The 25803-nt window shown below is 33.4% G+C and overlaps 1 protein-coding gene across 2 annotated transcripts in view; it reads left to right on the top strand.

Annotated features, from left to right (window-relative positions):
* Positions 1 to 329: 329 nt before the first annotated feature.
* Positions 330 to 25803, top strand: part of LOC124449802 — a 32167-nt gene continuing 6693 nt past the window's right edge. The window contains exons 1-7 of one of the 2 annotated variants that reach the window (XM_047000702.1): positions 330 to 571; positions 3458 to 3716; positions 4447 to 4660; positions 5137 to 5299; positions 5930 to 6299; positions 7631 to 7887; positions 9416 to 10236. In XM_047000702.1, the coding sequence (XP_046856658.1) occupies positions 3470 to 3716; positions 4447 to 4660; positions 5137 to 5299; positions 5930 to 6299; positions 7631 to 7887; positions 9416 to 9619 (1455 nt within the window). In that variant the 5' untranslated portion in view covers positions 330 to 571; positions 3458 to 3469 and the 3' untranslated portion in view covers positions 9620 to 10236. Of the gene's footprint in view, positions 572 to 3457; positions 3717 to 4446; positions 4661 to 5136; positions 5300 to 5929; positions 6300 to 7630; positions 7888 to 9415; positions 10237 to 25803 lie in introns of those variants that run through there. The other variant, XM_047000701.1, reaches the window with a different exon arrangement.

Genomic DNA, 25803 nt, shown 5'->3' with positions numbered 1-25803 from the left:
CACACTGTAGTTGTCTTGCGACGAGAAGAAGTGGAAACCAAACCCAAAGGCTGCAACGTTTATTCCACGACTGACAAGGGATGCAGAGGTAGCAGCAAAGATACGACTTAAGAAAGATGCTGAGGAGGAACACTGAACGATTAGCTGAGTAGACATAACATTAATTTTGTTTTAATCTTATATTTACTATTTTTTGGAAAAAACCAGTTATTTTTCAATGCAAAATCATTTCCTTTTGGACATATGTTTCAATTCTGAGTTATATGGTGAGTGTGTCGGAAACTGTTTGGGACATCACTCATCATTAGTTAGTAGCATACACGAAATAACAGTAATGACGTCAAGAGTGAAAGAAGCGAGTGTAATTCACGTAAGCGTGTAATACACGTAAACTTTCGTGGAATAATCGTAAAATCCTTAGCAACGTTTCTGTTTCCTGTTCACGGGTTAATTATGTAAAAACTTTGTTATTTAAATAAATTTCTTGGTATTTCTCGAGTACATAGCTTCGTCAGACGTCAGTCGTACAGAAGAAGAATAGGTGTATATTAAGAACTATAAAGTTGTGAAGGTAAGAAATGTTTGTGTTAACGTCTCTTCGCCTTACATTAGTTTGAAAATGCGGAATTAAGTGTAAGATTTCAACAATGAAATACGTTTCAGTCCATCATTTCATTCTATCAAATTTTTGTATATTTGCGACCGCATGCACTTGTTGATTAGGCGTATAAATTGTTCAAATAAGAAGCACTTTAAGAATCTTACTTTAAGATCTTTATTTTTTGTCTCCTAATGCATTTTAGTTTAAAGTGAGGATACTTCAACTTGTCATGATTAAGAACTATTTTTAATACAGCACCACAAACAGCTCGTTCAAATAAGTGAAACTGGTGGTTTAGTTATTCAGAAATTTTGCTTGCTTCAAAGACTATTGTGCACAGCCACGAATTTTATAGACATATAGGACAAAAATTTTATTTTCAAAGTAACAACATCATTCGTAAGATTTCTTTGTATGAACAGTTTCCTGTTTGTGTCTTAATCTTTCTTGTTTTCTAAATTATACCAAAGGTGCTTTTGTGTTAACTGCGTCTTCGTACAAAATAACAAAAAAGTAACTAATTTATTCGAGATATATATTTCTTCAAAAACATAAACGTCGTTCCATGAGCAAAGTGAACATTTGTAACACAATACGACCTAACATTATTGATATAATTTACCACGACACATATTCCTTTGTCTGTTATAGCACGCAAAGTCTAACTAGCACGTTCGTTATTGATCGTGAAAGAGACTGTATAAACTATTGATAACTATCAACGGTGTTAACCACGCTACATGTTTCATAGAACGATGTAATAAAACGAAACTTCAAAATATATTTGATGCTTATGTATTACTTTGCCTAATGATGCTGATGTGAAATTGACTTTCTCTGTTTTAGGCTTATGTTTCTTTGCAGTTTGCATCTTCTCAATTTTATATCCCGTTTAAAATATTTAATTGTTGCTTTAGATTGTGTCTTAATCATTAGCTAATCCAACATGAATCGTTAATTAGCAAAAATTTTGTCTGTCAAACATTTGAAAATCAACAGTTCTCAGAAATATTCGACTACTGTACTGAAGTACAAGATACTTGGAAGCTATCTTTGTCGCCAATTCATTTAAGCACATTAACTTTCAGTGCTAGGAGTAAGGACGGTGTATTCACTGAACTGAAATGTAAGCAAGTAAATTTTGTATGTTTATTGTGTTTTGTGACCTCTTAGCATTATCGAGCAGAATAAAAACGTAACTCAAGAAGACTTTAATGATTAGATATTATCGTGTCGTAGAGAGTTATGTTTCCTTTTTTGCACATCGTGTTTATTAATTCACGAGTAAACGACTTTCTAAATCAGGAGCAAAAATACTCTATGCCAATCGTTGAATGAACTAATATATTTCAAAAGACGAACAGTGGGCTGTTTCAAATCGATTCAGTGAATTTCCTTTTACATGCTGTGATGTGTTTAGTTCGACGTGGCAAAAGCGTTAGGAGGCTTTGAAAGGTCCTGTGCGTGATACTTTGAAAGTATGGAAACAATAGTAAAATATACGTATCATTAAATTAAATGTCTTTGATATTCATGCAGCATTTCAGCAATTACGACTGAATATTTTCTATATGTCATGTCTCGGGTAAATGAATACGTTGTATTTAATGTCTAGATAATTATGTTTTAGTCTTTAGATCAAATTGGCTCATTTCGTTAAAAGTTGATTTGACTGAATGGTCGTTGTTTGTACGTTTGGAAAACTAAGTTGGATGCCCACAAGGAATTTGAAATTGAGTCAGGATTTGACGTGGAAGGCAATAGTTTGAATCTAGAGCTGAGCAACTTAATTGTGCTTGCTACATAGATAAGCTCGATAAAAGCTTGTTAACATTAGAAGTATTTTAATTAAATTTTGGCTTAGCTAGAAAAGTACAAGAAGCAAATATGTAACTTGGGGATTGCGGTATGCAACCATCATATATTATTTTGCAGGCACAAATAAAGCATGGAAACATTGGTGATGAAATAAATTTTACTACAGTTGTCTGTGATGTCTTATTTGATTTAGGACAATCAAACAATTTGTGATATATACAATTTATATTGCATCCAAAATGCGACTCTCGTTCGTTCGCTATATGATTTACTTACAAAAGTCTATTTACGGCTTTTAATGTCTAAAATGAAATACTCCAACATGCAATAAACTGTGTCATTGAAAAAAAAGAAAAAAACGTAATTTTAGTTTTCCTTTCTATTACCTTAAAATAATTTTTTCTATTACAAATACAAATGATTTCTCGTAGTTTGTGGTCAAACATTCATTATAATTTTTTATAAAAAACATTGGATTTCAAAGAAAATTAAAACGGCATCCATGCAGATATAAATATTTCCCATCCCGCAATTATCGAGGTGGCTATATAAGGGAATGACTACATGAGTAGCCGGGATTCAGCAAAGCGTTGAATGATTTTGACAAATGGAAATGATTCAATACTTATCATCAGATAAATCATCTCAAGCAATTTCACAATATTCTGATTCAATAACTACGCAAAACATTTTAAATTAAAACAAACACTTTGCCCTATGTTGAGAATTACAACCGGAATAATGTGTTGCGCTTTGTAAACAGTTGTAATCTTTAACCTTGAAGTATTGGCCTCTTTCATTCCCTTAAAATCATCGGGCTAGCTCGTTATCCGGGCCAGATTGCCACCATATAATCAGGCCCTAACTTGTCAAGCTAGTCGTTACATTTATTTGACTTGTGCAAGACTATTATTTGAATCGAATTTTATCGACCCTCAGTATTTTTGGATGGTTTTAAAGGATATTATCTTGTGCGCGGTTAGTATCTACTGTCATAACTATTGCATATATCTCACTTACGTTATAATTACGTTTCAGATATCCGTCAGCATGAGTGACGTAGTAGGAAATATGGGGTCGGTTACAAACGAATCAATGCGGGCTGTGGTCTCTGTAGGCATCTTTACATTTGGAATTAGTTGCGAGAAAGCTGCTATTATACCTTTGGGGATCACTGTTGTATCTCTCTACAGCATTTACACTCTAAGTAAAATCTTTCAACCCCCAATAAAGAATATACTTCAAAATTCACTTAATAAAGACTCCAGTGAAAATTCATCGAATGGTCCTAGTAATGGTAAGCCTGAATCATAGATTACAAACTTCTTTAAGCTTACAAAGGTTATTGAAATTTGGCCAAGGCGTTAATAAGTTCAGCAAATGTTTATGTTTCCTATAATGTAAGCTCATACGTGTACATATACATAATTGTTCCTGAAAAAATATTTCAAGGGAAAAATCAGAAAATAATCTGAGATTTCAAAGCCCGGCGTTCTCGTACACATTGATCGAATTTGCTAAAACGTTTTTAGCTTGAATAATATGTGCTATATTTTAACCTTATTTTTTACAATTGATTTTTAATTGTGTGCACGTTATATCAGAAGTATTTATTAGTAATACAATTTCATCCCACTGAAAATATAGCTGGCTAACTTTTGTGGTATTTGCGATACAATAAGTCAGATGTACTAATGGAAGTTGAAAAACCTATTTTAATATTTTGTCATCATGACAAATTTCAACACAGCCTTAAAAGCGTATTTCTATGCCCAATGTATTTTAGTCAACACAAACAACTATGTATTTAACGTAATTGTTTTTTGTAAAATGAAAGTTTTACTCAAACAAAATTATATATATGACACAAATAAATTTATATAACTGTGTCATATAGTTATTTTTTAAAGTCAACTTTGACCGTTTGTTTCATAATCAACTGGCTTATACCGTTAAATTCAACATACACTTTCACAAGCCACGAAAAGTGGTTGCTTTTACACTGAATGTCATTATTTATGCTATAGAAGTCAGTAATGTGCGATCAGGCTCCCTTGTGTTTGATCTTTCCTGTTTCACTGAAGACCAATTCAAGGAAGTTTGGGAAGACTATCAATCAGGAATACTACTGCAACGATTTCAAGATGAGTTTGAAGCACATGACGTTAAAGTAGAAGGTTTAAAAGTTGAGATCAAAAATTTAAAAGAAGTGAAGGAAAAAATGGAGATCATAAATTGTAGGTTAGACACAACTTTTCGTAAAAGATATTTTCTATTTCTCTCTGCAAAACTGTCTGTACCCCAATTTGTTTTTGTTTATGGTCATTAACATGTGTATGTGCTTTTAAGATTCATTAACATGTGTATGTGCTTTTACGTTAATAAAAGGTAGCTTCAGCACTTTTGGCACACTCACAAAGGAAAATTCATATTCGCCGAAAAAAAATTTATGATGCATGTTGAATATTTGCGCAATAAGTCACCACACCCCCTAGCTCGTTTTTAAGCACGCTGATACAGATGACATTATAGTAAGCAGAAAGCACTTGCGTGTATTGAGAGTATAGAGTAACGTTAAAATTTTCTTGTTCTCTTGATAATAGTTAAGGATATCGCAATAATAAATTAATTGAAGTAACAAAAACAAGCTAGATATAATCAATTCATTTAATTAATTTTTTTTGAAAGATTTACTTTTACTTTCAACATTAATTTAGATCTTATAACACGAAATCAGAAAACCGGCAGCAAGATGAGTCTGAGGCTGAACTCGTTAAAATGTCAAGAAAACTGGATAATATTGAGGAAAATCAGCGCGAGATAAAAGAGCATCTACATTTTATGAAGCAGAGTATAATTCGCGAGATAAGAGAAAACGTTGTTAGTATATATAGCTTTATACACGTTGTTATTTTTTATTTTAAGCAGGATGACCTTGCAGCTAATGTATTTCGCTTGAAAGATTATTGCAACTCAAACTGACATAAAGTCCTTGCCATTAATTCTTGCAACCGCCTTGTTATTATGCAACAGTTGAAATACTGGGGTTATTTTGCCTTCAGCATCAAGAAAGATATTTTGAATGAAATGAGTTCAGCAAGGACTAATATCCGTAAAAATTTCTTCGTGTAGTTCAAGCATGCACTAAAGTGCTTTATTTGCAAAATTTTTCATACAACAAGCTGTATGTTAGACACTACATCTTCATAATGTAGCATCCCTGTGATGTTCAAACTCATTGCGGCAATTAAAGTGTTTTTAAAGGCAAGCATTGCAGATATGTTTTTATCAGAAAGATATAAAAATCCATTCAGTAGTGCTGTTTGTTAGACGTTTTACTTCTAGTGAAAATAATTTTAGATTTTCTTTTACTGAAAAATCTGTATGGAATTAGGAATTCAAGCAAGCTACTATACTCGGTGTATTAATCTCCTCGATAAGAGAATGAAAACGAATGATTCGACTTAAATGATTTCTTCACTAAAATGCTGTTATTATATATTAACTTAGGTATCGACACCTGCCAGACTGTCTCGATCTGAAAGTCTTGGCCTTAATAACGATATCATCGTTTGGGGTGGCCGAGGTACCGACCAGTCAGATATAAATGTGGTTGAAAAATTATCGCTAAACGAGAGTGGCGCCACGTGGGAGATGTTACCACAACTAAAAAGTGATAGGTACCACAGTACGGCTGTCGTGATTGATTCAATAATTTACGTCATTGGAGACTCAGACATTATTGAATATCTGGACTATAATGGTAAATCTCTGGAGTGGCAGAAATTGGATTTAAATTTGCCATTTGTTGTAAACAGCCAGTCAACAGTTGCGCATGATGGAAAGATTATCCTGATTGGTGGCTATAATAAAAATAAAGGTGTTGTAGAGTGTTTTTCAAATATGATGTAATACGTCTGTAAAATTTTACTAATTCCATAGCACCTGCACATATCACTTAATGCCTTGGTAAAATGCTCTTAAATACCAATTATTCATTACAGCTTTGGCATAAAAATAAGTGTTAATCAATATATAATTCTCATATGATAGGACGTGTGTTCACGTGTGTTCACGTGTGTATATGCTACGTCTTAAGTAAGGAGTGTAAAATAAAACAGATTCCAAGCACAGACATTTCGTATTCTTGGTATTCAAAAAGAAGAAATTAAGGACAGATTTTGTCATATTTTGTCTTAATTACGACTCGTTGTCGATTTCCTTACCTGTTGTCGATTTCCTTACCCTAAAATTCTCCATCTTGCAATCAATTTGTTTAATATGTTTATTCTCTTTTTACATCCACAGCTTGTGACATCCAACCTTTTTGCTACAGAAATCTAGTCTTAATTGCAAACTGTTAAGTGAATTTATGTTTAAACCTGTTGAAAAAAACGATGCAGTGAAATTTTCTGGGGAGGAGGGTGTTATATTGCTCTGTAAAACGAGTTTTCTTTAAAGTGCCTGTATCATATTTTTGCAATTTAGCTGTATAGATAGTTCAGAAGATTAAAAGCATATTGTCAATATATTTTATAATTCGAAAATTTGATCTTCGTGCCTTTTTTAGAGCTCAAATTGGTGATTAACTGCTTGACTATAACATTAAAAAAACTATTGCTACACCTGAAGTCATATCGGGAATACGCTTCAAGAAAACACTTTATTTTACGCATAACTTCTTCAAAAGCATAGCTTTATTGTCGCGTTAAACATGTTGATGGTATCTTGTGTCGTGAATGTTCAAAAACATCCAATTTTAAACAAAATACAACAGACGAATTCCCGATGTCACATCAAAATGGCCATTACTTACCAGTATTTTTATATAGGCGGTCAAACAGTGAAAATGGTCAATTTTTCAACTTGGAGTGTAAAAAGATCCAGCAAAATCATATTTTCTAATTATAAATATATTACAATGTTTTCAAAGTAACTTAAACTATGCAAAACATGATACAGGCTCCTTAACTGTGGAAATTATGGGAAATAAGAACCCATGGGGAAGATTCGTTAATAACATTAAAAAATTATTCTGCTTAAATGAACATAAGACTTTAGGTAACCATATGAGCAGGAAAAATAAAATTTACGATTTTTCATTTAAAATCTTTAGGGTTTTGTTGGATCCGGACACAAGAGTTTTACCATTATTTTGTAAGGAGATAGATATCATCAGCTCCAAAATATTTCTTTTCTTTTTCATTTAAGGTGCATTTTCTAAAGAAATTATGGAAATATCTCTGTCTGAGCCTAACAAATGCAAACCACTGTGTGACTTACCCAAGGCAATTGGCTATCATGGGTCAGAAAAGGTGGACGACAAGGTTTTTATATTTGGTGGGAAAGATGAAAAAAAAACCTATGATGACGTCGTACTATTTGATCTTGCCACAAACAAATGTGAGATCATCTCCAAATTGCCGCGTCCATTACGATCCATGGGCACTGTTCGCTGTGAACACAAAGTAATTTTTACTTTTTTTGTTTTACATTTCACGATGGGTCACTGTAAGTTATAGAAGTTTAACCTTTAGTAAATTTTTAGCCTTGAAGGCATACAAAGCTAGTAAAAGGTGAATCCCACAGATTTTAAAATTAAAATTTTAAAAGCCCTTTTAGGATTTGTGGACGTAGAGCACATTTTTGCAGTGGTAAAGAAAGCTCAAATTTTATAACATACAAATTCCTTTTAAATTAAAATATTTTCTTCAAATTTTTTTTCATAAATAAATTAATTATGTTATATGACATTAAGGTTAATTTGGTCACTGTTTTCTTAACAAGCTATAAAGCCTCCAGCACATGAAAACGATCTCCTGAGCAAAACGTTGCTCGTGCTCGTAAGCTAACAACTCGTTTTTCGAATTTGAATTTTGCTGATTTGTAGCTGCAGCTCTTACATATCAAGCATGTTTAATATTTTTGGCCCAACAAGCCAAAAATCTAATCAATTGTGCAAAGTGATTATCGCTAGTACATGCTATAGCAAACTTGTCCGCTTATGTTCAAACTATTCTTGTTTGTTCGATGTATGATCCATAGACATTGAAAACTGAGACAAAGACTAATTGAATATGTAAAAATCGTAAAGCAATTAAAGGGGAAAAGCACGAAAATCGTTTTAATGAAATTATTTGTTGCCTTAGAAACCACATTAGTCTCATTACATCATGACCTCTTTTTTTATATATGAATTTCAATTGGTAATAGCATGGGGGGCTTGTTCGTCACGTCGGTTTTCGCCAACATTTTGCTGTTTGGTCTTGTGATAAAAGAACACGTTGCTACTCGTTACATATTTTGTTTGTTAGCGACTATAATTTCAAAAGAAATCAGCATATGTTAGAGCTGAATATATTATGAATACTCATCACCCTCCCCAATTGGCGCTCTAATTTCACCACTGTTAATTATTATTGCTATTCACTATGTAAGTAATCTTTGCTGTGATTGGTCAATTACCTGCAGATAATTCTAGATATCTGCACTTATGACGTCATATCTACCGACAATAGATATGACGTCATATCTACGCCATTAAAAGCCGGTTTGGAAAAAACATAAAGTAATAGCGATGTTTACCACAGTTTTTAAGCACGACGAGCAAAAACTTTTGAGAAAAAGCATAAGAAAAACATTAAAAAAGCGACGAAACTAGTTTTGAACATATTTACAGCATATTAAAAGGAGAAAGACCTGAAAAAACCGTTTTTAGTGACAAATCAGCGAAGGCTTGAAAATGTTTTACATTTAAAAGTTTTAATAATATTTCAGTTAGTTGAGATGAATAATAAGCAAATAATGAATTCGTTTTTCGCATGATATCAAGAATTATTCAGATCTCGGTCAATGTTATCCGCCTCAGTTTTGCTTTAGCAGATAACGTTGACGTCGGTCTGAATAATCCTTGATATCATGCTCAAACTCATCAATATATGCTTATTATAATATGCTATTAGATTGTTGACGGATTATAATTTTGTAATATTTTAGATCATGCTTATTGGTGGTCAAAATGAGAATGGTTTTCGCATGAAGTCATTGAATTTGACATCAAAACGAAGCTGTATACTTCGTTACCTCGCCTTAATAACGCAAGACGTGGATGCGCAGCTGTCGCAAACGGTGATGAGATCATTGTTATGGGGGGGTCGGGTCGTAAAGGACCAACCAGATCCGTCAAATCATACAACCTAAAAGAGAAAATCTGGCGACCAATGTCATCTTTGAAGAAAGCTCGTGGTCATACAGTTGCCGTGATTTGTACAACGCCAAATTCTACGAATGCACGTCGGTCATCAGATTCTATAGACTTAGGATGGGCTCAATTGGAGAATAGTTTAACATGATCATTAATGACATGTTTAGAGGGATGTCATAAAATTTTTTACATCCTAATTCTTTCTCATGCGCACAATTACTTGCTCTCATTTTCAATTATTTCCTTTCATTAAATCATTAGTTGAATTTGTATCTTACATTGTAGTAATCATAATTCCTTCTAGACAGGTGAACTATATCTATAACTTATAACTATACTCAAAATGGTGGTAGAAAAGAAATTCAATCAACTGGCATTATAAAAACCTTCAAAACACACTAGACAACAATATATTACCCTGATCCTCAATGCCAGTAACCCTAACCCTAACGCCTAACGCTGTAACTAACTTGTTTTCAAGTAAAGAATGTGAAGGTTTTCTCCGGTAAAGCGAATTCTCATGATAAAGAATAGTCGATATTTTGAAATATCTGAAGATTGATAAAAGTTTAGGCATTGACAGTACTGGTAAAAGAAACATGTTAAAAAACTACATAATGCCTACTGTTTCTGTGGTTCTTACTGTAATTTTTACTTTTAAATGAATTTCTACTTGATTTCCTTCCAAACCTGTGTCATTACCAGAGGGTTTAGCTGGATCTGGGACTAGACATGATTTGGATTCAGAGCAAACAAAGATATATTGTATCAATGCCAGAGAAGTCCTTGGCCTCAGATTTCAAACGTTGCCCTAAAAACATTGACTATTGTAAACCTGACCTCAGGTCTAAACTCAATAGCCAACCCAAAATCAGGTACAACTACAAAGCTGAGAACAACATCGCTTGAAAAATTAACACACAAGCTAACGATATGGTGGAAGCTTCAGAATGAAAGCACAACCGGCTAGACACTAAGAAAAGAGTGGAGTAAGTACACTTTAATTATTATGTGTGAATTATGTTTCTCAATCTTGTCCATAATTCAGCAGGTATCAAGTCAAACATGTTTGGATTAAAAAATTGCTACACTTTTTCTACTTCTTAGAGATTTGTTAATCTAAAGAAATTATCATGAATCGAGAATATTTATATCTATTTATTTCCAAATGATGTACCTAGTTGTCAAATGGCTCAAGCAATCACATCATATAATATATTTTAAAGGTGTGTTCAAAATATTAAGAAGTCTAGTTAGTCTGGTCTAGTATTACTCTTGTTTACACCAACTGTACTGAAAACTTGTGCCTAATTAATAACATGATTTTAAGGTAAGCCCACATTTTCTGGAACTTAGGGAGGTGCAAAAAAAATGCAACATACTGAAAGTAGAAGAGTTAGGATTAAATAAGGCTTGTAAAAGAAGCATAAAAACGGAACTTGATAAGCGCACTTTAAGCATTAAGAGGTAAATTATTCATAGCTGGACCTGCTGTATCAAAGCAATTTAAGTCAAAATGCAATTCTTTTTTAGTGTCCCGTCAAAGATATTTTTATGCTAGATATCAAATATAATCATTTGCTCATTTCATTTTGGATAAAATAATTTAGAAATTCTGACTTTACGTACATCTTAGTTTACTAATAACCAGTGGCGTAGCTAACCCGCAAGTTTGGTCTTGCTATGTAAATTTTCCAGTGTACACGTACTGTAAAAACAATAGATTCCTAAAGAAATGAATATTTATAATGATTTGAAATTTACATAGCACGACCAAATTTGCGGGCTGGCTACGCCACTGCTAATGACCATTTTGATTAAAGTAAAATCTTAAAGTATACATAAAACATGGTTAAGAGCAAGTTTTGTTTTTGATAAATATAGTTTTAATCTTCAAACTGTGTGGTTTATTATACATTTGTGTATACATTTATTTTCCTAGTTGTGTTATTTATGTTTTTGTAAATACTGGTTGTGTTAAACCTTCCCGGTTTTTTATGTCCTGAGTTTTCAAAGTAGTGTTTAACAAGTAAATAATTTTGGGCTACAATTTTAAAGGAGCTTTTAGCTTATGCATAATTTGACACATCAACAATTTCGTGAGGAAATATGTTCATATGTGAAATGTAATAATTTGTGAAATTGAGGCTTTTAAGGCAGGTGGAGAAAAGGGAGTATTGTCCTCTAACTAGGGTAGTTTAATAGACTACCCTTGTTTGGTCAAAATAAATGACTTGGTTGGTTTACATTTTGCTGACTAGCAAATTAATACCAATGAGGTAAAGTATTATTGATAGTTTTGTCTAAAAGCACTCGACCAAATCTTCCAAATCTTAGCTTTCTATAAATCTAATCTTATATTAAAACAAGAAAAACACCCAGAAATTGCAATTTTGTAATTGTTGTAATTGTACAATACATCGACAAATGTATCTTTTAATTTATTACTATTGGAGAGTATCACAATATACTGCACAAGTTCTGTGTCTTATTCAGTTTAAAGGAAAATTTTAAACTGAAAACTCCACCAAAATTTTTTAGAAGTTTTGTAATTGTATCGTATTAAAGATCTTTTTCTTCGGTATTATGTAATAACTGTTATTCTTTAATTGTTTAATTTTTTGACTAAGCAAAATCTATTAAAGTTCATCTATGGGCATGAAACTAAGAGTCAACCACATGCCCAATGTTAAAGTAAATAAACATTACAAGATTTTTTGAGAGTGAGACACGTAGTTAAGCAGAAGTAAGCCATTGACTGAAATGTGTAAACCAAGTCCCATATAAAAAAAATATATGTTTAAAAAGACATTCAATTGATCAACGTGACTGGATTAAAAACATTTTAGTCTGTACAAATGACCTTTAGAAAAAAAAGATCACACAAAACATTTTCTTGGTAAAAAAAGTAGCAAGAAATTAAGTCATTGTGGTAGTTAGAAGTCTCTTGGAAATCAGATGATTATAAGTGCAACTTTTTAAATGTGGTCTTTACAAATCTGCCATGAAATCTTAGGGATTGTCTTCAAAGAATTGAAAAACGCTTTTGTAAACTGTATTTTAACTGACAGTGGAAAGATACCGGATAAGTGCTTTGAAACGATTGTATTTTACTGACGAGCACAAGCTACGTCAGAGTAGTTGTGATGGTTTAGTTAAATACAACACAATAATGTTCTCAAATATGACATTGTTAATCAATTCATCTTTTTCAATTTTGATGAATACATTCTAAGTGACGCATTGTGTTTAGTTTTGCAGTAATTATAAAGAATATTATCTGCACCAGCTATAACATTTGAAAAACCTTTTCATATTTAAAAATTCTTTGCGATAACTTAACCTGTTTTTGTAACATAAATTGATTCACTTTAAAAAGATATAATGTTTTGAATATAGAGTAAAGTGTTAATTTCCCATTAGATCTAGACATCATAATTTGCATCATGATTTGAAAATCTTGCATCTTTTTTCTTTGCTGTTGCTGCTATTGCGTAATCATATTTAAAGGTTCACTACAATTTCCCTTTGTCCAGCATTGAAAATGAGCATAACTGGACTGCAAACTTTCTCAGTAATGTTACAGCTAATTCCTGCCAAATCTTTTTCTTTACCTTTCTATTGCTATACCTCTTTTAACAGTGTCGTTTTTCAAGCAGTGAATTTGGCTCCTTAGAATTTTGGGACATAAAAATTTATCTTGATATATTTATAATATTTGTTATTATTATGATTATTATTATTATTATTATTATTATTATTATTATTATTATTATTATTATTATTATTATTATTATTATTATTATTATTATTATTATTATTATTATTATTATTGTTGTTGTTATTGTTCTTACTATTATTATTATTATTATTTAACGACATTTCATAATCAGCATTAAAAACACTGTTTTCAAGATGTGTCCTCCATATTACTTATAACCTATAGAATTGCATACTAAAATTTATTAAAATAAAAAAAAAACTATTAAAAATAACATATTACAGCTGTCGTTTAAAAAATCCATTTGACACGTTACAATATTATTATAATTTTTTCGTGCCGTATTTCAATGAACAAACTATTATAATTTTTTACTCCTTGAAAATAAATAACTAATTGCTATTTATTTTCAAGGAGTTACGACAGGTTGAATCATTGTTTTACATATCGTTTATGTAAAACAATGATTCAACCTGTCATAACTATATAATTTCGGGGAAACACCTTTTATCATTTAAGAAAGTTTGGAAGATCGTTTGTTTGATCCAAGTTTTAAAGTCATTATTTGCTGCACTTTCAAGATTTATTGTAAAGAAAAGTTTCAAGTTCTCAATATGGATGCCTACCTTAATAGAAATGTTGCTTTACCAGAAAATAACATGTTCAAAACAAACGTGATATCAATACTCAAAAAAATCCGTTCTGCCCTGCAAAACTTTAACATGTTGAAGTCAATTAACGAACAAAATGACGAAGTCAAATTTTTATTGACAGAAAAATCTTTTCCCACCCTGATTACAATGGTACAAGTGGTGCTTTTCTTTGCCTCTATGAAAATGGCAGGCTTCAAAACGAAGATTTGCGATGCAGCTCAAAACCAAAAGATTTAGAAGCGATTCAACTATCTGACACTTCTTTAACACTTACCTGGAGTAATGAAAACGAAGAAAACAAAGATGATACGAAAGGTTACAGAATTGTGACTACAGAGGGCATAAGCGTGACTGGAAATTTAGGCATAGAAAAAAAATGCAAGGCAAGAGCAGTGCAATCGCTAATCTTTTAAATCTTGAACCAGAAACAACTTACTATGCAAAGCTTGTGCTCTTAATAAAACTCCTGTCAGCGATTACATTGAAGTTTTTCATATGAAAACTGCGTTTCTCGAAAAAAAATTATTAAGTGAAGTTTTACAACGGAGAAAAAAATTTTGAGAGATTTTTCCAGACTCTCAATGAAAAGGAGCCAAAAATTCATGCGTTGACTAAAGATGTTTTGATGGAAAGAGCGGGTTTAGAAATGAAATTAAAAACATGCAAGATAAAATGGACCAAGAAATCGATATCCTTTGTCAACTAAAAAACGAAGAAGAAAATATTCAACAGCATGCAGCGGACAAGGAAGCAAATACAAATTTCGTGCACAATGTGAAGGAGAAAACAAATGGTATAACTCCATTACCCTCTAACATTTTTGCTCATTATCGTAAGAAATGTAAGAAAACCTGCCTCATTTCATAATATGAACCCAAAAACTTTTAAAAATGCCGAGAAGCTCAAAACATTTTGAGTTTCCCGAATAATGTGAACGAAAAAGTAATGCTAAGCAAACGTATCTTGAAGGAACTGTGCTTATTGAAGTTGAAAAAGAAGACATGGAAAAAAAACTAGGTATAGCATGGCAAAACAAGCGCAAGCCGATTCGGATGCTCGAGTGGAACAACTCCAAAATCAACTTGGCAAAAACCAAAAAAAAGTTTCGTTCTTAGTCGAAGCAATGCAGTGTAGTCTTCAGAAGCTTTCAGTAATCGCTCTAAAAAACAACACACAACAATATACAGATTATCTTCATCAATTTATGGAATTAGAGAAGAAACCATGGTACGAAGACCGATTAAAAGCACTAAATGCCTTACGACAACAGGAAGAATCAATAAAAAATCAACAGAAACTGAAAACTATCGTTTGGCAGAAAGCAGAAGAAATGAACGCACTTCTTTGAAAGCAGAGAAGTATATCCCACAGGAAAGCCAACTGTGAATAAAGTACTTTTCTTGCAATTTTATTTCATAAAATCTGTCAGTAGATCATTTGCTACCAACTTTTATAACGTAAGAATGAAATCAAGTTTTTTGTTTGAACAGATAAGCGTTATATCTGATTGCAATCTTTGGTAACTTTTTTTTCAGTTAAAATAGAAAAGAAGTTTTGGCATAGACAAAAACATACACTCTAAAAAATGTCCGTATCCATCGATGGACGCACGTATCCTGATTAAAGAATTATTATTTAAGTCTGTGAGGAAAATGAGCTTGTTTTCTATGTTTTAAACTGTGAAACGAAGCTTACGCAAATATAATATCGCTAAAATGATAAAAACTTCTATTTTCAAGCAGTTGGAGTTCTCTTGAAAAACATACATGCAACTTTGTGTGACAAAGTCCTTAATAATATAAATTTTAAAGGATTGCCAACAAAAATTCAACGTGATTCTACCTTTATGAAGACAGTAGAAGAAATACACATAAATTCACAGTTCCTCCCTACAAAATATATCTCTGAAGCTTATATTTTTGTTTACAAAAAACCCCGGTGTTGCGCTTTAAAATTGTTTGATGCTTCTTAATAACAAGACATGTTCTTTTATGTCAGACATATGTTTTACTTACTTCTTCATTAAAAAAAGATTTATATTATCTTTATACGTATTCCGTCAAAAAGAATAATCAGACCATTATAGATTTTTGATAACAGTTAAGGGCTGTTTTACCATTACTTCAGAGGCTTAAAGGGTTTTGACTTTGAATATTTACTCGTTGCTTAATCATTGCTTGACATGATCGAAAAACTCATTGCACATTCTACAAAATTTTGGTGAACGTACACCAAACCTAATTTTTTATAACAAATCATCTTTTCATTCCAAGGGTTTTCTATGACTTTTGATCTGCTCAAATTTCCTCAGGTCAATGACAAGTAAATAAAAGATTTTTTGCATCGATATTCTTTTTGGACTTGATAACGACAGCAATACAATTTTCACAATGGACTCTCTACGTCCAACGAAGATAACTTCTATCTTCTTGGTATGGCCATTAGACAATTCAAGTATATAACCTCATCTTCTGCAAAAAGAAAATACTTCTCGTTTTTGTTTTCATTCTCGGTGGACGAGTCGTATCATGCAACCAATACTTAATAAATAGTTTGTTAATTGTTATGATATTATTGCAGCATCTGCACTTTTTCCGACGTAAACGTCGTGTTTAATAAAGTTTTACAAGCAATGAAAACTTTCGTATAGATATCAACAGTTTGTCGACTTTGTTCACCACTCAGCAACTGGTTTTTGAGTAAAGGATTCTCTGCCATTGCAGTAGACCATAGCTATATTGGATATTCGTTTAGATAAGATAAATGAATATTACAGATTTTGAAGGGGATTTAAGAAAGAAAATTTATAACTAATTGTTGTATGCAGCAAACCTTTATTTATTTACTCAGTTCAAGAATTTTTTTTATTTGGATACTAATATATGAACAGCCTATTTGCTATGGTGAATGATAAATATATAGTTTTAAAGAGAACTGTTAAAAGCCAGACATGAACTTTAGGGGTACATACTTTCGAGCGCCATAGGTTTTTCTGATAGTGTTAGGGGACATGCCCTTTCCTTCGAAATTTCTAAATCTCAATTCACGTGGTATCAGTTTCCTGTGTTGTGGGGGTTTTATTTGCATTAAGTTGAAATTTATTTGCAACAAGAAAACTTACGAATTTTTATAAATACTTACATATCTATTGCTAAAATGCTTGCATTTAATTGCGAAATTTATAGATAAGAAATATTCTCCTACTTAAATAAGGACGACTTTTAAAGTAAATATTTTCTATAAATCAGCATTATTGAAGTATATTAGTATCTAAAAAGCCGGCATCAAAATAAATCTGTTTTTAACAGCATTGGAAAAAATTAAGAGTTCAAAATGCGTTGCACTAAGAATTTCTTATTTTAATACCCTTCAAATAGCAGTTCTTTTTTAAGAAATTTAAGAACGTCTACAACACTTAGTGTTGTCTCGCTAAATTCATTTTTCTGGGGGACATGTCCACAAAATTTTCAATATTATTTCAATGTTCCATAACCCTTAATTCTGTTATTTAAAATAGATTTGAGGACATAAACAATTAGCGTCAATGAAAATTAATTGGGGGGAGGGGAAGGGGCATTTCAATTTACGCCTTTTTTGGTTCATAAGCAATTAGGCCGTATTCTGTGTCGAATTATCGTGCAGTTCCGTTGCCATCGGTCGGGCACTTAGTTTAATTTAAATAAATCTATACATTTTCATTTGCTGAAAAAGAATTTACTTGTTGTCACGCGTATAAACCTGCAGTTTGTGAGCATTTTGCCATCAAACATCAATAATTTTTGTTGCTTTGAAACTTGATCGCCGCCATTGTTTCCCTGAGTACTTCATGTAATAAATAGCTATTGTACTAGTTCTAGTCTCTTAAATGGCTCATATTGGCACTGCTTCTGATTTGCTTTAAACTAAAATAGGCAATTAAATGTGTATCTGTGTTTGTTCGAAGCGATAAAACGGAAAAAACGAAAGGATGGCATCTTTGCCCTTGAAATGTTTAATTCACTTTAAAGGAGAGAGTGGGCAGCTTACAAATTTTACCGAAGTTTCTTTTAAAAAGTTTATGGAATGCAGAGAAATTTGGGTGACTCTTGATGGTGATCAGAGGGAAATTGCAGAGAGAACGGCGTTTATTGAAGAAAATGAACCAAGCCTACCTTATCACAGAGGATGCTATTCTAAGTTTACCAATAAAACGTTTATAAATCGAGCGCAGACTCGTTGTGAGAAAGAGAGGGAAAGACAGGACACTAATGCGACTGCAGACAATTTATTATCTGCTGGTGGCGAAAGTATAACAGGCACATCGCCAAAAAAACTACTTAGATCTACACTGAAGAAACAAGCCATTGCATCAAAATCAAAACATGTACTTCCGCCTACATGTATCATTTGTAAAAAAGAAAAGTCTTTTGTGACTGAAGTGGTAAGTGACACATTTTTATTGTGTTTTTCTTTTTATCGAAAGCTTTTACATCCTACATTAAAAGCTCGCTTATATATTTTTTCCACAATGAAAAGAAATTTTTTTACGTGAGAAACAATCTTTGTCTTCTTGATAATTAATAATTTCACCAAAAAATGTTCACTTATGACTAATAGGGCACTCGAAAGCGAAAGCTAGATCGACTGGTTATGGCAGAGACAAAAGATGGGGGTGAATTAAGAGAAGCAGCTAGGAGAAATTCAGATGAAAGTGTACTTGTAAATATTGCTGATAAAGATTGTGTAGCTTTAGAGGTTAGGTATCATAGACGGTGTTACGAACGATACACTAGCTTTTTAAGACGCAGCAATGTAATAGATGAAGTTTATGATTCTGAAAACTATGACAGATACGCATGCAAATACGAAAAGTCCTTTGATGTTTTTTGTGAAAGATTTGTAAAGAAAAGACTGCTGATGAACGAAGAAATTTTTTTATGAAGAGAATGAAAGCTGAGTTTGTTAAGACAGTTTCAGAAATTGAAGGCACAGATGCGTCAAATTATAGAAATTTTCGATTAAAAGAGAGATTGCGAGAGAGATTCCCTCAAATTGTTTTCTTTTCACCAAAAGAACGGAACAAAAGTGAAATTGTATACGTTGAAGGTCTTTGTCAAGGAACTGTGGCAGAAAATTATTTAAATGAAGACACAGAAACTTCGCAAAGTGAGATGGACACAGAAGATGAATTTTTCAACAATGACGTTCCAAAAGGCAGCTGCAATAAAACGACGACCCTTAATGAAGTATTTAACGTAGCGCTAACATTACGGGGCAATCTACGTGCTAGTACAAAATCAATATGGTACGAAAACTGGCCGCCCCTTGCTTCTGACATAAATAATGAGAGTGTTAGGAAAATTGTTTCGCCAACTCTATTTAATTTCCTCGCATGGATGCTTGGTTTTTCAGACGACCCGGACTTGTCGGAATATGTTGAAGTAGGAGAGAAGAACGCTATTAAACTTTATTTATTATGTCAAGATCTGATCAACGTTAGCAGTAAAGGAAAAATGCAAACGCCTAAATCCTTAGCCTTGGCAACAGCTGTTAGACAAATTTCTGGCTGTTCAAGCCTGATCAGCCTTTTGAACCGTCTTGGACACTGTGTCTCCTTGTCATCCGCAATGGCGTATGATTCTGCCCTTGCCCAAACAGCTATTGATACATCTAATATTGTTCCCAAAGAGTTTGTAGAGAAAGAGTATGTTAACCTGATTTACGACAACATTGATTTTGGCGAGGACATAAAAAACAAACCCATGTCACAAACGGAATTATAACGCAGAAATTGTCTGGCCAGCAACACATAACAATGCAAAATTCCAGCATCGTCAAAATGTCACAGCGAACTGTTAAGATGCCGAATACCAACATAGCAGAATATAGTATTGGGGCAAAAAAGACTCCAATATTTTTTGATATCAATGAAGTCGCCCGTTCAAAGCTCATTGATAGGAACCATGAGTTAAATGAAGCTGCTCACAAGCTTGATTTAGCATATGTTTTAACGAAAATGGTTCATGTCACTGATGAAACAGCACTGGCTTTAACACCATGCTTATTGAAGAAATACCTGAGGTATCGAGAGTGGGTTACCTGCCAGTTATAAACGCGCCACCAACTGAATATTCTACAATTAATGAAATTCTTAAAAGAAGCAAGAATATCGCAGAAAAGCTTGACTTACAATATGCTGTCTTAGTCTTTGATAAGGCAGTTTACTCTAAAGTCCAGCACATACGATGGAAAGAACCCGTTTACTATGATAAACTGGTCGTACGTCTTGGAGAATTTCATACTGTCATGTCTTTTCTATCTGCAGTGTCAAAGCTCTTTGAAGATGGAGAACTTAAGGTGCGAATTCATATCTTAATTTTCACATATAAAACTTGTACAAGAAATAAGTGGCAATTAGATAAATACTTTTCTAAAAGTAATGATTCCGCAAAACGTTCTTTAGGATCTGTTAATTGAGTCGGTGTTGTGAGCGAAGGATCCGTAAAGAGTGTCCTTTCTGGAAAGAATTACAATAGATCGATGTCATGCCATAAAATTTTGTACGAAGCACTGCAACGTTTAAGGTTTGAAGCATACCTGAATGATTTAGAAGAAGAAAAAGATGGAAGAATAATGGCATTCCTATGTGAAATGTCAAATTCGTTTCCAGATAAAGGTTTCCGCGATTGTATTGAAAGTGAACTGTTTGAGGAAATATGCGAAGAGTACGAAAACTTCATACAAAATGCATCCTCATAATCAAGAACGTTTGCTTTCTGGAGTATGTACATCAAAATGATAGGTAAATAACAATAAACCCTCTCATTTATTTTCTAGGTTGTAACAAGGTCAAATCTACAGGACATACACTTTGAATTTATCAATTTTAGATATACTTCCTACTTTTAGATATTTTGTTGATGTTTATCAGAGCTACAAGGGAGATAAACTGGAAACTACATTTGACAACCTTTAGAGCAATGTTGCCATGGTTTTCGCCTGTGATCGGATAAACTATGCAAGATATGGGTCTGCATATTGGCTTGAGATGGTTGCTTTGGATCAGACACATCCAGGTTTGATTTGGTCATTGTGTCATTTAATTAAAGTCTTGCTTATTACGACAAACAATTGTGATATATCTTTATTATATAGGAATCTTGTCTGAAATATCATGTAACTTTGCTGTACAACGTCAAAACAACTATGGTTTTTCTGCTGTGGCGTGTGATCAAACAATTGAGCAAACTGTAAACCGCGATTCGAAGACGAAGGGTGGTTTGACTGGAATTTCTATGAATCCTGGAGCGGTGCAAAGATGGATGCTATCACAATCGCAGAGAGCAGCAATAACAAGAAAGTGTAATTACATGGCGGGGTTGGAATATAAGCCAAGGTGAATTTGATTCGCATATTCTGCTATGAAGCTTAGGGTTAGGACGGGTTGTTTCGTGTAAATAAATTTATAATTCCCTTCAAATGTTGGAGACATCCTCTTTTCATGCATTTCAGAAAGCGTAAAGACCTTGATTACTCCAAGTGCAAATGCTATGAGCAATGTGTTCAAGACGTACTAACTTCTATATCCCAAATGGCACATCCTTTTGATGTTGATCAAGAACATTTGATAAATTTGGCAAGTGGAGTAGAGTTAGAAACCACTGTGGCAGATCGACTTCTATCTGCAGAGCAACTGGGTGAAGCAGACAATCCAGAAGTCGATATTCGCAGCTTTCACAACAATGCTCTTATAGTAGATGCAATGGCTGTCTTGCAAGTTATAAAAGGTAAATGTTAAAGACACGTTGCATGCCCAGACCTTCTTTTATATATGCAAACACAACATATTCTCTTGAATTTAATAACGTAGACTTGTCTTTCTGTGTCGTAACTTGACATAAAGTGTTCTGTTAATTCTTTGCGCATATCAGAGGCCTCTCATTTTAATTGCTTATTTAAGGAAAGTGGAAGACCTTCGGTGAATTATCTGACTCGATACTTCAATTTCTTCTGAAAGTCGCATTTCAATGTAATGCTACAAGATTGGAATTCGTCACAGATCGATATCCAAAATTGAGTATCAAGAACGCTGAAAGAAAGAGACGGGCCGAGAAAGGAGTTCAACGAATTCGAATTTTTGGTAAAGATCAGCCCGTTCCAAAGCAGTGGAAAAAATTCTTAAGTTGTGGAGAAAACAAGGAGTCCCTTATGATTTTTTTGTGTCAACATTGGAAAGAGTATAAATCATCTCAACTGACGCAAGTTTAAAATTTATATATTACTACAAAAGAAAAATGCTATGTACTTTCTTGTTCAGCTTTTGACGAGGACCCGGTTTTATGTTGTGAATGCAGTGTGCTAGAAAGCAATCATGAGGAAGCCGACACCCGCATGCTTTTACACGCCAAGCATGCAATGGGCACTAACGTTAATGTTATTATTAGGAGTCCAGATACAGATGTCTTCATTCTTTGTGTAGCAATGCAAAAAAACCTGGGTTCAAAGGATTTGTTTTTTATGACTGGTACTGGAAACAAATCTCGCACAGTACATATAAATGCAGTTACTGTCGCCATGAACGAAGAATTTTGTCGCTGCTTGCCAGGCTTTCACGCGTTTTCAGGTTAGCATTTCAATGCAGGTATTTTGATGGGGGTGGTCAGAGAAATGGCTCCTTCTAATCATTGCATCATTTTCTTATTTTTTTGCGTATATTTTCACTGATATTATACTTCTACCAAGTTCTAAAATATGAGGGTAACTAATACTAAAGTATTGACGTTTGCTTTACATTTAGGAAGTGACTGCACGAGCTCGTTTTACGGAAAAAGGGAAGGTCAAAGCATGGAAAACGCTAATTGCTCATCCTTGCTTTGTTGAGACATTTTCTCTCCTTGGTTATAACTTTCCTCCTGCCAACGTCCTTGTACGCGATCTGAACAAGTTCACTTGTCTACTGTATGGCGACAATACATCAAAGAATGCCGATGAATGCCGATACACAATGTTTAAAGGTGGAAAATGTTCGGATGAAGTATTGCCACCAACATGTGACAGCCTTCTTAGACACATTGAAAGAGTAAATTACCAGGCGGGTGTGTGGTGTCAGTCTCTTTTACCCCAAATGACTCTTCCTTCACCAATTGGTAACGGTTGGCAGTTTTCAAACGGAGACATTGATATCGTATGGATGACGCGTCCTCCAGCTCCAGACTCCCTTCTTGATTTCGTAGACTGTCATTGTAAGACTGGGTGTTCAAGCATGCGATGTTCATGTAGAAAAGCTAACCTAGTCTGCACAGACTTATGTTCATGTGTTAACTGCGAAAATACATCAGGCGAATGCGACGAAGACAATTCATTAGATTATTCAGACAGCGAAAGTACTGATGGGGATTTAGACGACATTGACCAATTTTAAATGTGGAATATTATACTTATCAAATAGTCTTTAATGCGATGTATGAAATTTTATATTTTTAACTGAAATTTGTGATATTTCCCACAAAAAACATTGATAAAAGTTACCAACTATGCATAAGTTGTTGACGTCCGAGCAAAAATAAGCCGGATAGGAAACTGGAACTAGTAATATCACAGTAAACTAAATGAAGTACTCAAGGAAACAATGGCGGCGATCAAGTTTCAAAGCAGCAAAAATTGTTGATGTTTGATGGCAAAATGCTCATAAACTGCAGGTTTATACGCGTGACAACAAGTAAATTCTTATTCAGCAAATGAAAATTTATAGATTTATTTAAATTAAACTTAGTGCCCGACCGATGGCAACGGAATTGTTTTTCTAAGCGACTTTCGGTGGCAAAGAATACGGCCTAAATTGCAATAGTATTTTAATTAAGTAAAAATACTTTCAATGACACAACAAAGCACATGGACACGCAAGTAAATACTCAAATCAAAAGTGTCAAAGTACGCTTAGTAGCCACTTTAGAAATTTTTCTGAACTGCCAAAACTTTAATAAAACCAAATAGTTTGGTGAACAAATTATGGATTAAATGAGTTGGGATTTGAGGTTACATAGATAATCAAACAAGTGTTGACCCCTTTCCTACTTTCTACTCTCATTTCCTTATTAGGAGAAAGCATTACCTCCAAGCTCATTCCCTTGCCCTACTTGTCAATGCCATGGAGTTATAAATTAAATGACCCAGTGAATCTCTGCATAAATTAAATGACATCATGATTTGCTGGCTTAAATTGTAGTGGGAGGATACTCATACTCTTTCTCCACTATATTTCTCTAATTGCAAATCAAACTAAAAACCTAGTTACAAACCATAATCATGACATTATTTTTTCTATGGTTAACTTTAAACCATTACTCAAATATAACCCACTCAAAAACAAAAATAGCCTTGGAGCTTCCATGCAATGCATACGCATCAAATTGGCCAATTATTATCCTTTTGGGGCTTTCCCCGCTCCAACCATTTCAAATTATTGGGGCTAAAGCCCCTCCCAGTCCTCCCCCTTTCGATGCCTATGGTAAAATATTGGTGTGCAAGATAATCAATACACTCAAATGAAGAATACGTGTTATTCATCTCTAGGGATGGAAGCCAACGGATATCATAGTGCATAAAGTTTCCGCAGGTTTAAAACATTCATGAAGCATAGCTATGCTATGTTTATATTAGAAGGCTATATTTGATGGCTATAATAAAACAATAAAACTGTTTATATTTGTTTGATTCTCATCCAGACTTCGAAAAGTGATTGAGTCCATAAAAAGAAATCGGTCGGAGGAAACTGAATCTGCTAACGGAATAGACTTGAAAAAAATAGACTCTCTAAAAGACAGAAGAGGTCAGTTGAAACTGACTTTGAACGACAATCCATACTAACTATGATAAACAGTCTAAAAGACAAAAGAGGTCAGTTAAAATTGATATTGAGCGGCAAGCAAGACTTGAGAAATATAGACAGTCTAAAAAACAAAAGAGGGCAACAATAGTTTCACAATCTCCGAAGAAAATATATCAACAAGATTATTAGATTAATTTTGAAACTGTTATGGTATAAAAGAGCAACCTTGGGCTAAAGCTAATATGGACAAGTTTTATAAATCTGTGCAATACAATGTCAGTCACTGTACAATTTGTTATGAGGCATAGCCCCTTAAATCTAAACCAACATCTACTTATGTGGTTCTAGGTTGCTCTTAAGACAGGAAACATCTTTGAAAGTTTTCATTTGAAAACTCCATGATTGCTGCATCTGTCCCAGATGAACTGGAAAACTTAATGCGAGTTGAGAAAATGCTGATTGATTTTCGGGCATTGCCAATTATAAGAGTTCATATTAAGCCATGCAAGTGGTCAACGACGTTATTCACGGCATTGTATTGATCAAACTTGCACAAAATCTTATAGAGCTGGCAAAATTTTTTACCAGAAATCCTAAAGATTTGGTTGTTTATTGTCAATAATAACACATTCAATGATGTGATAATGAGAAAACAAAATGTGCACAATGCTTAAGTTTGGTTGAATAATAATAACCCAGATTAATCTGAAAAATTAATTAATGCATGCATTAAGTTTGCTGCCTGCAAATGGTGTACCACCAGAGCTTATGACTGTGGAGAGAGAAGATGATATTGCTTCTGAGTTTACCTTTTCACCCGATATATGTCCTCGTTCTGATAATCCTTGTGAGGATATTGTTTACAATGACTCTTCAGGTATGAGTAGTTTTTACTTGCTGGTGAGCAGCAGCAACAGGAAGTTGAAGGGTATACCCATGAAGTTATGAGTAGTTTTTACAGTTTATCATTTAATGTGATTCCTGTAAGTATAAATGGTT

The sequence above is a fragment of the Xenia sp. Carnegie-2017 genome, unplaced genomic scaffold (genome assembly GCF_021976095.1).
Source record: "Xenia sp. Carnegie-2017 unplaced genomic scaffold, XeniaSp_v1 HiC_scaffold_23, whole genome shotgun sequence".
Taxonomy (NCBI): Eukaryota; Metazoa; Cnidaria; class Anthozoa; order Malacalcyonacea; family Xeniidae; genus Xenia; species Xenia sp. Carnegie-2017.
The sequence above is the reverse complement of the archived record's forward strand: the minus strand, read 5'-3'. Positions and strand labels throughout refer to the sequence as shown.